Here is a 16,130-nt window from a genome sequence, read left to right on the forward strand (position 1 = left end):
TGGAATCTTTCTGCCTCAATCCAAACATTTTCCATAATTCTACTTTGTTAAGAATGCAATATATTAATGTCATACATAGGCACTTTAACACATACTTTGGATATCACCAAACTGTAATAAATTATTTGTTAAATCCTTAATTTTATTAGACTTGTATAAGGCTTAATTCTCATCAACCTAAGGGGGAGTAAGTTTATCCTTAACCAAAAATAGACTGGGCTGTTTCGACGCCTAAGAAGACTGGGGGGGGGGGCTGATTCAGCCCCCCCCCTTATGATCACAACGAAAATTGGCACACGCGTTACCCATGCCATTATCTACAAAACTATAACATCAAATTCTTCAAAAAATGTCATGTATCATTAATTATGCTAATTTATGCATAAAATCACAAGTTTGCTCTAATTAATAAAATAATGCCCCTGAAATGCTTATTTTTGTTTCATATACTCTAGATAGGCATCTGATCAAATTGATTTTAAAAAAATTTCAAAATCACTTTTATTTTCTTATGTATTCTATTGTTTTCTAAATTTCTTATGTATTTCTTTGTTTTTCGACTATTTGTTTTTTATTGTTTTTTCGATGGAAATTGTCGGGGACTTTATTTTGACCATAAAAAGATAAAAGTAACTGATTTTAAGCAGTAAAAGGAAAAATAATGATACATTTATGAATTTTGGCTAAGAACACTATTTGCATTGGATTTGTACACAAATTCACTTTTTTGAGTAATTTTGGAACCGCGTACCCGGGGGTCACAATTTTGATCTCAAAAGTTGCGTGAGACTTAAAAGTAAAAAGTCAGTGAGCGACGCGGTCAAAAAATTTCGCGCGGCAGATTTATCACGAAAAATGTCGAGGGGGGGGGCTGAATCAGCCCCCCAAGTCTTTTTAGGGTTAAGAAAAATACTTAATACAACTCACAAATGTGCAGGGGTCTGTTTCATAAAACTTTATGTAATAACAAATTTACAATAACAGTTGAAAACTACAGAAATCCTTAAATCTTATTGGCTGACAGTGAATTTGTCATAAAGATTGTGCATTTGCTATTACAACATGTCTTTATGAAACGGAACCCAAGATTTTCTTAATAAGACCACTGTAATGGTAACCTATGTCTTGAACTAGAGCCTTGCTCTGACACATTTATATAGACCAACTGTTGAAAGCTTGTCTTCACTATACCTGATCTACCAGGAGTACGAGGGCCCTCCTGCTGGGGCTCCCCCCTCTCCTCATCCTGCTCCTGCTGCATCCGATGAATCAGTTCATCCAGGAGACTAGCGGCTTGATTGGCCTCGTTCTCCTCGTTCAGAGGCTCCGGCTCCCTCATCTCTCCTTCCCCAATCACTTCGTTATTACCTGAAAGAAGGGAATAGCACGTATTATAGCATAATAATTGGAAAATACATCACATAAGATTTTTATAACTTATTATCATATTTCTCTCATATTAATAATAATAATAGGCATTTATATAGCGCCATCTATCTAGAAATATTCTATTCCGAGGCGCACAAGAAAAGAAAGAATGAGAAAGTTTGGATGAGTGTCAAAGTGCCAATAACTAATACTGTTAGAAAAGATAAGATTTCAGTTTGGATTTAAAGGTCTCCAGTGATTGTATAATTCTTAAATTTAATATTGTTAATACCCCAGTCTTTACCTTAATGTTCAAACATGGAAAATATGGGGTACTAGTATCTCATTTAACACAAGAAAGGATCACCAGTCATTTTAAAATTGTGCATAACTTTAATACAAACAGATTTAGGAAGCCACCCCCTGAAATAAATTATATCATAAATCTCTTACACAGACATGAATGTAAAAAAACTACAAAAAATATCTAATATATTAAAAATTATATCGATACAAAAACTACAAAAATAGCTAATGTATAAAAATCTATGTCAATACAGTAAAACTACAGTGTCTTGTGATCTCAACTAACCATTTTCAGCCACACCAATCTGGGGAACCAGTGCGTTGTCAGTGCAGTTCTCTCGTCCTGGAACAAGCCTCTGGTACCTAGGGGGGTGGGGGTTCCCATCGATATCAACCAAGAAGGGCGGGGGCATGAGGTGGGGTGCCTGTTGCGTCTGTTCATCAAGGACGTAATTATTGGCATCACGGACTAGAGGGCGGTAGTCGGTGTGGAAGAACTGCTCTCTGGGAACCTATATAGAGAAATTTATTGAACATAATTTCTCATCAACTATATCAAAATTAAATTAATTGTATTTCAATGTATTAGTAATAAGGGGGGGAAGCTAAATTCATTCTTAGAAAGGAATGTTTTAAAGCAGAATTGTAAATAAATTTTTAATAATGATAACAGGAATTTATATAGCGCCAATTTTTATTTATTTTTGGTGCAGTTTCTTTGCCTTGTTAATTACTTCAGAGAATATGCTTTTCTTCTTTTATCATAGATCAAATAAACACAAAAGTGACTCGTGTCATACAAAATACAGGAAAGCCTAACCAGTAGTGTGGGTGACCACAAATACATGTGGCTGAAATGGCTAAAACACAATATTCTTTCATACAGACAAAGTACACAAACTGCTGAAAATATGCTGACGGTAAAAAAAAATAGCTGAAATGAGATAAAAAGCTAAACTTTCACACCCCTGTTTCAAACAAAAGTGAGAATTATGGTTGTGAGAACTGACCTTGTCGTAAGGTTTGCTTGAGCCCATGCCAAAGATGCTGAAATGACCATGTGAATCAGTGGCTACAAACTGCTCTCCGGTCGGTGAGAACTTGCAGTCGTAGATAGACCCGTACCCCTGGCCCTCAATCTGAAGAAACAAGATTGGCAAATATACAAATTAATGAAAGTGAAAAACTCACCTATAAAGAGCGATGAGGATATAAAACATAGATGGAGTCATTTTTATGTAATATTAATCAGAGCTGCCAACCTGAACAAGAACATTTCAGCATTTTTAAAGCTGAAAATCAGTATTTTGGCGAGGAAATCAGTATTTTCAAAGAAATACCATAGGACAACACATAAAACTGAAACTTGAGAAATCAGTATTTTGCATGAAACCATCAGTATTCTTCTTGTTTTTCAGTACTAAATACTGAAAATCCGTACTACTTGGCAGCTCTGATTAATCATGTCGTTCAGAGTTGTATTGGGAGGAAGGGGGAGGGGGTCTCCCAAGAAAAGGAAACAAAATTTCATGACTTAAATGGAAAAAGATACAGATAAATGGTCATAGATAAAGAGCGCTGCTAATAGAATATAAAGGTTGCAAATTTAGGATACCATTAAAATCCTGAATGAATTCAGAGAAACAAGAAAAAAAAAGCAATATCCACGATAGACTAACTTACCGTATTGAGAAACCGGTAGAGCTGTTGACCAGTGGTCAGATCCCATAGGAAGATAAGACCATCGTGACCCCCACTCAGGAATATCCTAACATCTTTAGGGTGACCTTCTAGGACGTATACCTCATCTGTGTGACCCTACAGTAGAAACAAATAGAAAGTTAAAAAAAAAATTGTGAGTTTGGTAGACATTCATCACAGCGTACATATTTTCAAGGAAACACTTAATTTTAAGTATCATAAGAAATAATACACATACAAGTAACAAATGTACTACCAAATAATGAAAAAGAGTAAAAAAATATAGTAAACAATATCAAATGTTGATTTAGTGTAGTTCATAGTTGTCAAACCATCTCATAGGATTAATGGGCTGGAGGAAAAACACAATAAGGGCACAAAATACACACAGGATTCGGAAATGCTTGCATAATACAGGACTGTGAACTTTTCATATCATGCATGCAGTACTCAGGGCTTCATACAAATGGTTATAAAGCATAGGGCCAGCTAAGAAGTAGAGCCTGGGAAATAGCTACTTTACTCACATATAGCTCATAGACCAGTTTGCCATTGTTGGAGTTCCAGACGCGCAAGGAGTGATCATTGACGGCAGTGACCACGTAGTAATCATTCTTATCCCATCCAACCATTGTTACCCGATGTTTCACTATCTTGTTGCCCTCGTCAAGACCTGGTGCTTTGGAACTGAGAAGAGGGAATTGAAACAACAAACTCAATTGAATAACAAATCCCACTCAAAAACTTTAAAAAGAATTCTCATTTTTTAAATTTTCATTATAATTTTCATCATTTCATTTTCAATTCATCTATTCACTCACTTTTTATCTTCTGTAGTTTTCATTACTATCTTTATTCATTATTTATTATCCTCATATTCATCATTTATTATCAAAGTTCTTTGATTTTTTTCACATTCAAAAGACAAATTGGTAGTTAAAAAAAAAATTAATTCCACCTGTCATGTGATGAGATTATCCATTCAGAATTTATACAGGGTATACATTGATGATAGGCAAAGATAGCCATCTCGGCTTTGTGTCTTCTTCTTTTCCTTCATCACTACAGTTCTTACAATCTTCATTATTATTATTATCATTTGCATGGCAATCATAATAATCATCATTATCATTGGCACTACTATTGCAATCATCATCATCAGTAAGATATTCAACATAATCTTCATCACATGATTTGAATTATAGAGACAGTGATTTCCATTTCAAAAATAGTCTTTTCCGTTCCTGAAAATCTGTAATTCCATTTCAACTTGATCTGTAATTCCACTTCAACTTCATCTAAAAATGGAAATTCCGTTTTGTCACTGAAAATGTACACAGCGAACACCTAAATTCTGTTTTGCAAGGGTGAATTCCATGAGTTTTTACATGAATAGTATAACCAAACGGAATTTCTGTTTCATTTACTGGTAAAATGGAAAATCACTGTCCCTAGAATCACAACCTACCCTGGTAATCTCAAATTCATGTTGAGGAGGATGCTCTTCCAGCCTTGCCTCTCATATCGCCACACCCTGGCCGTACCATCTTTACTGCCGCTGATGAAGCGAGACCCAGAATGGCAGAATCCAATGCTATCCACTCGATCCTAGATAACAAAAGAATCACAGTATCCATGGTAACCATCGCAAAACTGTCAAGGATATTGAAGTATTTTGAAATGAATAGTTCATAAGAATTTTCATAGAATACAGCTTTAGGGGGTTTTGCAAGAAAATATATGCAGTTGATCACAAATTTTCTGCTTCAATTCTAATATCAATCATGAATTTTAGCTGTGGAAAATCAGATTACACTAGTTGTTGCAAAAAGCAGGTCAGCAATAAATAACAAATTTATAATTAATTGCAAGACATATTTTGGTTTTACTAATATTACTGTATTGAAAATAATACAATCTGAAATGTGTTTACATATGCAATATACAAAATAATGATACAAAGTGTATAATCACGATACATAATAAATACAAAATAACACCGAGCATAAACTTCATTTTTTAATAACAATAATTATAATAAAACATTGAATGCAGGAGACGGCCATCACGAGCGGTTAAGCTCGAAATTGATGGCAGCCTCACTAAGGGAGACGTCAGTGAAACATGTGAAACTGTTGATTGATCAGTGGACTGAAAACAGACTTGCAATTAATTACAAGTTTCTTGCAACGCTCCATTAGGGCACCAGTGTGTTCATGTTTTTCCTCCTACTTTGGCAAGCATAACAACTTTGAAAATGTCGTGAAACACAACTTCAAATTTAAATCAAAGCTTCAATGCATGTCTCAATTTCAGGTAACCCTCTTTTACGGGCAAACTTGCAAGAGTTGATGTTAAATAAGTGGAAAATCCAAAGCAGTCAACGCAATTTTTAGACCCTGTACATGCAAAACATGTGTTATACATGTGGAGCATTGTGGCCTAGTGGATTAGTCTTCTGACTTTGAAACAGAGGGTCGTGGGTGTCAATCCCAGCCATGGCGTAATTTCCATCAGCAAGAAATTTATCCACATTGTGCTGCACTCAACCCAGGTGAGGCGAATGGGTATCCGGTAGTTACGTGAACGTTTAAGTGCGTTTAGGTAGCCCAGCTACAGCCAGGTTAATAATAATAGCAGGGCCCGCTGGGAGAACAGATTTCAAAACTGAAGTGGCTTCCCTTGGTAAATATCCCTATATTATTATTATTATATTTTTCTTCTATAAAGTCAAATTTCTTCAAAGTTCAACAGATATCTGTGGTACAACTTGATTAGCCTTGAGCGCAGTTACCTGTGTGTTTTGTCAAACATGTTTCACTGACGTCTCAACAAAATATATTAAGATTGATACAAGATCGTTTGATTGAGTTTGAAATGATTTTCCTTACTGTATGTGCCTCAAGCTCTGTTACTTTCTCAGGAGGGATAGTGTTGAAGTTGTAGACTCTAATGGCATTATCTGTTCCACCAGCAACGAGGAATGTACCACCTATGAAAAAAAATCAATAAGAATGACATCAGTGACCATGATGCTGAAAAAAAATTAAGTTAAAACTAGCAAAAAATTTTCATTAATCATTATTTGTTTCTTTCGTCAAGTAGGGCAATTTGTTCAAGTTGAAGCAATGAAATTAGTACTTGCATAAAGGTAAAAAAATATTTTGTTTTGGGGGCTTCTTTTTGCATCTGATTGCCAAAATATGCAAATTTGGACATTGCAAGTTAATTGCAATTAATGGGGACTTTGGTTCAAAATTGCCGAGCCAGGTCCCCATTTAATTATTCCCTGCTTGCATAATGCATATCAATTTACAAGATTCCCCAAATTAAATTTATGATTCATAGCATAAATGGGAGCAGCTTGCAATTTCTCATAAAATTAAAACTTTTACACCTAGTTACTCTTTTATCTTATGATGCTATTTCCACCAATTGATTAATATTTTTGTCTCATTTTTTAAACAATTTGGCCATGAAATAAGCTAGCCCTTTGAGGGGGAAAAGGAAGTTAGAAGACTTACCAGGACTAAAAGACAGACAAAGCATCTGTGAGCCAGGTCTGTTTCGCTCTTGGAATTTGATTGGCTTGTTACTACAATCACAAAAAGGAAAGAGAGAGAATAAGTAAATGACATGACAAAGCTACATCAAATAAAGCAAAAATTTAATACAACAGGAATAATTAGGAGAAGGAGGATGTGGATGGGGAGGAAAAGCAGATGGAAGAGGATGAGGAAGAAGAAGAAAAAGAAGAGGAGGAAGAAAAGAAGAAATGGAAAAAGGAGAAGAAGAAATGGAAGAAAAAGAAGAAGAAGAAGAAGAGGAAGAAGAAGAAGTAGAAGAGGAAGAGAAAGAAGAGGAAGAGAAAGAAGAGGAAGAAGAAAAAGAAGGAAGAAGAAAGAGAGAAAGCATATTGAATGAAAAAAAATCACACTTACTTGAATTTGAGAGTTTCTTTCTCCCATACCCAGATACACACACATCCATCTGCACCAGTAGAAGCCATGTAACGAGCTGATCCTCTGACGTATGGAGAGAACTTGACAAGACAAAATAGAGAAAGCTCGTCAGTAGAGAGGCCACAGTGAGCAAATATTTCAACATAAAAACATAACAAAAAGGTTAAAGGGAGATTATTGTCCATTTTCATAAGGAATTTGACATAATTCGGATGTAAATCATCCAGAGTGGAAAAGACTTATAACCAGCAGACGTTATGGAATACCACTGGAAATTGCGTTACAGGGAAGTCATTAATGCACTGTGCCTGGCTTGACTGTAACCCGAGGCTAAGCAGGCTGGGCCAAAGAGTTTCTCACTGGTACACCAGAGTTTGCTTACCCCCACAGATGTCTCTGTTGCAGGTATTATGCCCACTTATCATTAACTGGGACAGTAAAGATATTGTTTTTTCTTGCATAGCTTGATGTGAACCAAATGTGAAATAACCACCAGTATCACCAAAGGTGATTTATACATGTATCCTAGCCCTTTCACTGCAGTCTTAAGTGAGGAAATGCATGGCATAACGATTGCAATGCCTGTCTTGAAAACGAAAGCAAGGTTTATAAGATTAGGCAAAAGCAGAAAATAAAGTTGATGTAGACAAACATGATCATCGACCCAGTCGACCCTTCAACTTGTGTGAAAACCACATACAGCTTACCTCCAATGATGTAATCATAGCTGTGTGGCCCATCAGTACGGCCACAGGAGTGAGTGACTGAAGGTTCCAAACCCTTATCACTTTATCATTGCTTGCTGCGGCAATCAGCGTGTTCTCGTAGTTCACGTTCATGTCCACGATCTCGGCAGCATGCCCTCTCAGGGTGGCAAGAAGTCGGCCGTCATCAACGCTCCATATTTTGACCAAGTGGTCATCTGCCCCCTGCGAGACAGATAAAGGCAAAATTGTTTGTGAGGAAACAAAAACTCCATTCCTGAGTGGATTTCTATTGTGAATCGTCACTTCCTTAACCGTTCTTTTTTCTATACAGAATCATTAATCAATCTATTTCAGGAAAAAAAAACAGGAATACTTTTATTTGTATTTTCTCAAACATTATAATGCATGAGAGCACTGATATGGAGGACCTACAAGTAGGTTGATTTCTATTAACAATTTTTCAAACCTTAGAAACACAGGTTTTATAAGAAGCACATTTCAAACCACAGCTATATTCAAGCAATTTTGTACTGTTCCTAAAACAGAAATCATTCAAAACATTTACATAAAACCTTGAAAGTTGATTTTACAGAAAAAATAAACTATGCCAAAATCACTTGAACGCAATCAATATATCTCAATGCCTCTTTGTCAGTCCTCCCAGTTTGGACATGCGTACTGCGTTTATTTCAGTGACCTCTACTTTGTTTCATGCATTTTAAAGCCTCTGCAGATCAAGGGTCATTACAAATGGCTTGAACACAATAGGAAAATCTCTATCATGATTTTATGACAGATCTTGTTCCGGTGAGAGCTGACCTCTACCTTTTGTGTCAAGCGGCTGAGCTCGACATGAGGGAGAATAGGTATATTAGCATAGATGAAAAATTGCTTGAATTCTACCTCCCAGTAAGTTTTACTTCTTGCCTCATGTTTGCAATCCTAGCTTCAGACATGGATTGAATGTAACCTGGGTCTTACGAAGAGTTGCGATTGATCCGATCAAACGCAACTATGGAAAGCCAGCAAAGTCAACATGTTAAATGCATGTTTGATCAAAAAAATTATAGATATGAATGTACATCCATAAATTCATTGATTTCTTGACAATTCTGCATGTTCTCCTTTGTTTACAAAAGACATTTTGCAAATTTCCAACAGAAAAAATTATGACACTAATGGATTTCCATAGTGGATCAATCGTAACTATTTGTAAGACTGGGCCCTTGGATCACCACTAGACATTGATAAGCATTCAAATATTCTTACTGTGATTATCCTGCGACCAGTCTGATCAAACAAAACACAGTAAGCTGATGACAGATGACCTAGGGTTCGAAGGTGAAGGTTCGTACGGCCATACCTCTCCCCTGGCATTATGTGATCAAGACGAGCTACACCAGCCAGTTGTCTCCCTCTGATAACATTGTCTAAAAGATGGATAAATTATAGTGAAAAAAAGTTACCAACAAATGATTGAAGTTGAAATAAATTCTACTTGTACAACAATAATTTGAATTTGAACATAATCTAATAAGATGCATGAAGAAAAAATTAAATGCGTCGAACGATTCTGGTAGTAAAATGGTTATACTGTTGAGTAACAATCAAAGTTACTACTAAGCATGGAATTCTATTCGATAAATGGGTCCTTTTCAAAGAAATAGTATTATAGAATTCCTTGAATGCATGAGCACGAAAAGGCAGCTAGAGTTACAGCCGGGGTAATAATGATAACATCGTGCCTCGGAATAGAATATTTCTAGATAGATGGCGCTATATATATATGCCTATTATTATTATTATTCTGTGCCCACATATGCATGTTTATATGTAGGTGACTTTCACTGTGTACTCAGTATTCAATCATGCCTCCATCATTTTTCGGGCATTTAGTTTACTAAAATATGACAGAACTCACTAGAATTATATCTATAATAATACGGTAATCAAACAATTTCAAAACTTTCTCTCTCTGCACACAACTCAAGTTGAGCTAGACGAAGATTCAAAAACTTTTTCTCAAATTTCGGCCCGCTACAACCAGTTGTGCTTTAATAAATAAACAAATAATTAATTTGCAATATAATATCATAGATCAGATTCAAAATACAGTGCCTGCTTAATTACTGCTACAGAGAATTTAAATGAAAAGCATTGATACTCACAGACATTTGGCACTTGAGAAAGTTTATTTGGTGGAGCTATGGGCCGTTGGTGGTAAAGTGCTGCATGTACAGACGGACTCCATAGAGGGGGCTTCACATCTAGGGTATAAAAAAATGTGATTTCGTGAGAAAAAATAAAACAAGTGGAGTGCCTCTGGCAGTCTAGCCTGCATTACGAGATTAAATATAGCGGCAGTGCCAACTTTGAAAACTACTATAAAATAACTATTCACAAAAAAACATCATTCATATGATATATTACGTTCAATTACCCTAAATGGCATTTGGTCTTGATCATGTGATCCAAGACTTGTCAGTGATACTTCATTACCCATATATATGTCCACATTTCATAAAATATATCCATAAACTATCAAAGTTATGATGGCAATTGAACAATTACCCCAAAACATGGCCAAAGTTCATTAACCTTAAATGACCTTTGACTTTAGTAATGTGACCTAAAACTTGCACAGGATGTTCAGTAATACTTGATTAACCTTATGTCCAAGTTTGTTGTCCTTTCAAAAACTGAACCTATATGTTAAGATTTGATGCTGCCTCCGCAAAAGCGGCGCCTATATTTTCGATGCGATATGCAGGCGAGATAAAAAAAAACAGAAAATCAGGTTTTGTTTCACATATATTGTAAAATATTAATTTCTTATTTCAAATGGCAACTTTTTTGGAGGGATTTAACAAAACTTCAAAAGAGGCTTTTAACTGATAAATCATAAAGGGATACCTTTGAATAAGAAGTTAGAATGAAAAACAAACAGAGCAGCTTCTTACCTGCTGCTGTGCGAAGAAGGGATTGTCTAGCGCCCCCTAGCAGCGACTTTACACCAGGCACTCTTGGCTTCACATCTTTGTCCAGGAGATGTCCGATGCGACCAACAATTTTCAACAGATGATCATTCTTAATGTGACCATTGCAATTTTCCTGAAAAGAAATTTAGATGAAGAAAATTATAGTGGACCTAACAAATGCACTGAAATTTCATTTTCAATGGATGATAAGTTCCTGAAAAACATTTGAATTGCTCACGTCTTTTGGAGTCATCATCTTAAAGGGCAAGTCCACCTCAGCAAAATGTTGATTTGAATCAATAGAGAACAAGTGGAATGCCTCTGGCCGTCTCACCTGCATCACGCGGTTCAATATAGCAGCAGTGCTGACTTTGAATACTACTCTAACTCGCACAAGATGTTCAGTGATACATGGTTACTCTTATGTCCACTTTTTATGAACTAGACCAATAAACTTACAGAGATTCACCAAAAAACCCCAACATGGCCAAAGTTCATTGACCTTACATGACCTTTGACCTTGATCATGTGACCTGAAACTCAAACAGGATATTCAGTGATACTTGATTACTCTCATGTACAAGTTTCATGAATCAGATCCATAAACTTTCAAAGTTATGATGGTAATTCAACAGATACACCCAATTCGGCCAAAGTTCATTGACCTTTGACCTTGGTCATGTGACCTGAAACGTGCACAGGATGTTCAGTGATACTTGATTACTCTAATGTCCAAGTTTAATGAACTAGACCAATAAACTATCAAAGTTATGATGGTAATTCAACAGATACCCCTGATTCGGCCAAAGTTCATTGACCCTAAATGACCTTTGACCTTAATCATGAGACCTGAAACTTGCATAAAATTTTCAGTGATGCTTGATTACTATTATGTCCAAGTTTCATGAATCAGATCCATAAACTTTCAAAGTTATGATGGGAATTCAACAGATATCCCCAATTCGGCCAAAGTTCATTGACCCTAAATGACCTTTGACCTTGGTCATGTGACGTGAAACTCATGCAGGATGTTCAGTGATACTTGATTAACCTTATGTCCAAGTTTCATGAACTAGGTCCATATATTTTCTAAGTTATGATGACATTTCAAAAACTTAACCACAGGTTAAGATTTCGATGTTGATTCCTCCAACATGGTCTAAGTTCATTGACCCTAAATGACCTTTGACCTTGGTCATGTGACATGAAACTCTCATAGGATGTTCAGTAATACTTGATTAACCTTATGGCCAAGTTTCATGAACTAGGTCCATATACTTTCTAAGTTATGATGTCATTTCAAAAACTTAACCTCAGGTTAAGATTTGATGTTGACGCCGCCGCCGCCGTCGCCGTCGGAAAAGCGGCGCCTATAGTCTCACTTTGCTTCGCAGGTGAGACAAAAATCAGACAAGCACAATGCTGAAAACTTCATCAAAATCGGATGTAAAATAAGAAAGTTATGACATTTCAAAGTTTCGCTTATTTTCAACAAAATAGTTACATGAATGAGCCAGTTACATCCAAATGAGAGACTCGATGATGTGACTCACTCACTATTTCTTTTGTTTTTTATTGTTTGAATTATACAATATTTCAATTTTTATGAATTTGACCATTAGGACCTCCTTGCCTGAAGCACAATAATGTTAAAATAATGTTAAAATAATGGAATTCCACGTGTTTAGGGAGGAATGAAACTTCATTTTACATGACAATGACGAGAAAATAAAAATATTTCATATTTCATATAATAAAATACAAAAGAAATAGTGAGTGAGTGATGTCATCAACTCTCTCATTTGGATGTAACTGGCTCATTCATATAACTATTTTGTTGAAAATAAGCGAAACTTTAAAATGCCATAACTTTCTTATTTAAAATCTGATTTTGATGAAATTTTCAGTGTTGTGCTTGTTGAATTTTTCTCTTTTTATTCAAATCAAGTTTTTGTTGGGGTGGACTTGTCCTTTAAGCTGCATTGGTAACATTTATTCCATGGACAGTGACTCCTCTCCCATCCCTCCTACTCCACATATCATTTATTAATTCAATTATCACCACCACCACCAACACCATCATCATCATCATCATCATCATCTCATCATCATCATCATTATCATCATCTCATCATCATCATCATCATTATCATCATCATCATCATCTCATCATCATCATCATCATCATCATCATCACCACCACCACCATCATCATTATCCTCATCATCACCACCACCACCACCACCACCACCACCATCATCATCATCATCACCATCATAATCATCACCATACTCCCCTTTCTAGTCATAATATCTTCATTAATTAGTTAATATGAAACCTCCCCCCACATAAATTTTGTACAAAGTTGTGTAAACTGGTGAATTTTTGTGAATACCCGGTAGCGAGTATGACAAAATACTGCTATTCATCTCCTAGCCTTTTGAATTCTATATTCAAATTTTTTTATATTTTGAATTAATAGAATAAAAAATTTATTCATTATCATTTGGGATAACTTACCCCCTAACATAACTATTAAAGCAAAAAGAACAGCAAAATATCAAAATTCTGTGCAGAAGTTTGGAGAACGTCAGAGAGCTCTACAATATTATAATAATAAACTTATATTATAAAATGCCCTTCTTTCGAGGAGGACCTTGAAAAATGTCAGAAAACAATATTGTACTATATACTTCAAAAACAATCATAAAGAACTCATCATGTTGTTCAAGATGATATAAAGCAAATATCTACTAAAATATAATACATATCTAATTATAGATTTGGTGCATTCTTTGAATGAAACTCTTCATGAATTTGCATTCAAATGATAATTGACAATTTTTGTAATTTGTGTAGAATTTGGGGAAATATCTGCAATTCTACTAGATACATGTGAACCCCCCTTCTGAAAAAAAATGAGTTGAAATCGAAAATATGAAAACATCATGGTGTACAGTAGCGTACCAAGGATTTTCCACAGGGGGGGGGGGGCCAAAACCGTCCGCAGTCTTCAAGCTCGTCGGTGGGGGGGGCAAAATAGGTATTCAAGCTTGTCAGGGGGGCAAAAAAGGTTTTAAAGCTCATCAGGAAGGTCAGGGGGGGGGCAGACTCCCCCCCCTTGTAGGTACTATAATGATGGTGTATTACCATATCTAATGAGTTTTTTTTTAATCACCTATTCATTGCTACAATCAACTTTTTAAAACACAAATGGACATGAAATGTTGAAGTATTTAAGGCATGTTTTAAATAGATTTCTCTTCTGGAATTTCAATCCCCGAAAATAAGTTTGATGAGAATATTAATGTGGATGTCATATACTCATAATCGATAGGCCTATTTATTTTATTACTTGATGTTCATATACAAGGGCATTGTAATATTATTTATTAGAATAAAAAACAAAATAATATACTAGCATGCAATTCATTAACAATATTTATCTTCATCATAATTACCAAATTATTCTTTTATCATATAGCCTATGCATCTTTGTAGCACTTGTAGTATAATAGCAACAGTTAGTCTTAGAAGTAGAAGTCATAGAAGTCATAGAAGTAGCAGTAGTAGTAGTGGTAGTGGTAGTAGTAGTAGTAGTAGTACATTAGTAGTAGTTCAGTGGTAGAAGTAGTAATAGTAGTAGTAGTGGTGGTGTGGTGGTAGTGGTGGTATAGTAGTAGTAGCAGTATTAGTATTAGTAGTAGTAGTAGAAGTAGTAGTAGTAGCAGTATTAGTAGTAGCAGTAGAAGTAGTAGTAGTAGTAGTAGTAGTAGTAGTAGTAGTAGTAGTAGTAGTAGTAGTAGTAGTAGTAGTAGTAGTAGTAGTAGTAATAGTAGTAGTAGTAAGTAGTAGTAATACTACTACTAATAATAATATCGGGTATTTATATTGCGCATATATCCAACTTGTAAGGCCTATCTACTACTATTAACAAAGTATTATAATTCGGATGAGAAAGGCGAGACTCGAATTCTTTAGTGATTCGAGTTAAAAGCGCTGTCCTTTAATACTAAAAAAATACAAAATATTATAATTTGGATGGCCTATCTACTACTATTAACAAAGGCCTTGACATTCTATTAACAAATCAATCAAATTTATTGCTCCTACTATTTGTATTAAAGAACAGCGCTCTTAACTCGAATTTTTGAAAAATTTGAGTCTCGACTTTCTCATCCGAATTATGATATGTTATTAATAGTAGCAGATAGGCTCTGATATTCTATTAACAAATCAATCAAATTTATTGCTCCTACTATTAGTATTAAAAGACTGCGCTTTTGACTCGAATTTTTAAAAAAGTCGAGTCTCGCCTTTTTCATCCGAATTATAATATTTTGTTAATAGTAGTAGATCGGTCTTGACATTCTATTAACATATCAATCAAATTTATTGCTCCTACTATTAGTATTAAAGAACAGCACTTTTAACTCGAATTTTTGAAAAATTCGAGTCGACTTTCTCATTTTAATTATGATGTTGTTAATAGTAGTAGATAGGCCTTGATATTCTATTTACAAATCGATCAAATTTATTGCTTCTACTATTGGTATTAAAGGACAGGGCTTTTAACTCGGATTTTTCAAAAATTCAAGTCTCGCCTTTCTTATCCGAATTATAATATTTTAATTGTAGTAGATAGGCCTTGACATTTTATTTACAAATCAATCAAATTTATAGCTCCTACTAATGGTGGAAAAGTGTATTTAACGATATTTGTTCATGTCATTATAGAACCTTTTTTAAAATCAGATTTATTCATAGTGTTCTCGCTATAATTTCTTTATTAATCGCGGGAGGCTACATACTTGTACTCTCTCTTTTTATAATCATCCAATCGAGAATTTAAATCATTTTTTACTGCATTGGTCGCTTCGATTACCTGAAAAAAGATAAAGCATATTTTGCCTCAATGGAATTACAAGCTTTCAACGTGTTAACTTCATTTCCTTGTATGTCCTTAGAAGATTTTAGCGGCACCAGAGTAAAAGTGTTTGACGTGCATGATTTCGCTAATCTGTGGATAATAGCGGCTTAAATTAAAAACAATTAAAAGCGAGGGTCTTTAATGACCAATTCCAATGAAATTTTGGAAACTCGAGACT

The 16,130-nt window shown here is 35.1% G+C and overlaps 1 protein-coding gene across 1 annotated transcript in view; it reads right to left on the minus strand.

Moving 5' to 3' along the window:
• Positions 1-16,130, minus strand: part of LOC121413748 (bromodomain and WD repeat-containing protein 3-like) — a 35,136-nt gene that overhangs the window by 16,980 nt on the left and 2,026 nt on the right. Inside the window, exons 5-17 of the mRNA XM_041606676.1 lie at positions 11,005-11,155; positions 10,213-10,311; positions 9,314-9,474; positions 8,045-8,266; positions 7,317-7,417; positions 6,900-6,970; positions 6,267-6,367; positions 4,844-4,983; positions 3,903-4,062; positions 3,358-3,492; positions 2,685-2,813; positions 1,961-2,186; positions 1,192-1,368 (exon numbers count right to left, since the gene is read on the minus strand). Coding sequence (XP_041462610.1) covers positions 1,192-1,368; positions 1,961-2,186; positions 2,685-2,813; positions 3,358-3,492; positions 3,903-4,062; positions 4,844-4,983; positions 6,267-6,367; positions 6,900-6,970; positions 7,317-7,417; positions 8,045-8,266; positions 9,314-9,474; positions 10,213-10,311; positions 11,005-11,155 — 1,873 coding nt within the window. The remainder of the gene's footprint in view (positions 1-1,191; positions 1,369-1,960; positions 2,187-2,684; positions 2,814-3,357; positions 3,493-3,902; positions 4,063-4,843; positions 4,984-6,266; positions 6,368-6,899; positions 6,971-7,316; positions 7,418-8,044; positions 8,267-9,313; positions 9,475-10,212; positions 10,312-11,004; positions 11,156-16,130) is intronic.

The sequence above is a fragment of the Lytechinus variegatus genome, chromosome 4 (assembly GCF_018143015.1).
Source record: "Lytechinus variegatus isolate NC3 chromosome 4, Lvar_3.0, whole genome shotgun sequence".
Lineage (NCBI taxonomy): Eukaryota > Metazoa > Echinodermata > Echinoidea > Temnopleuroida > Toxopneustidae > Lytechinus > Lytechinus variegatus.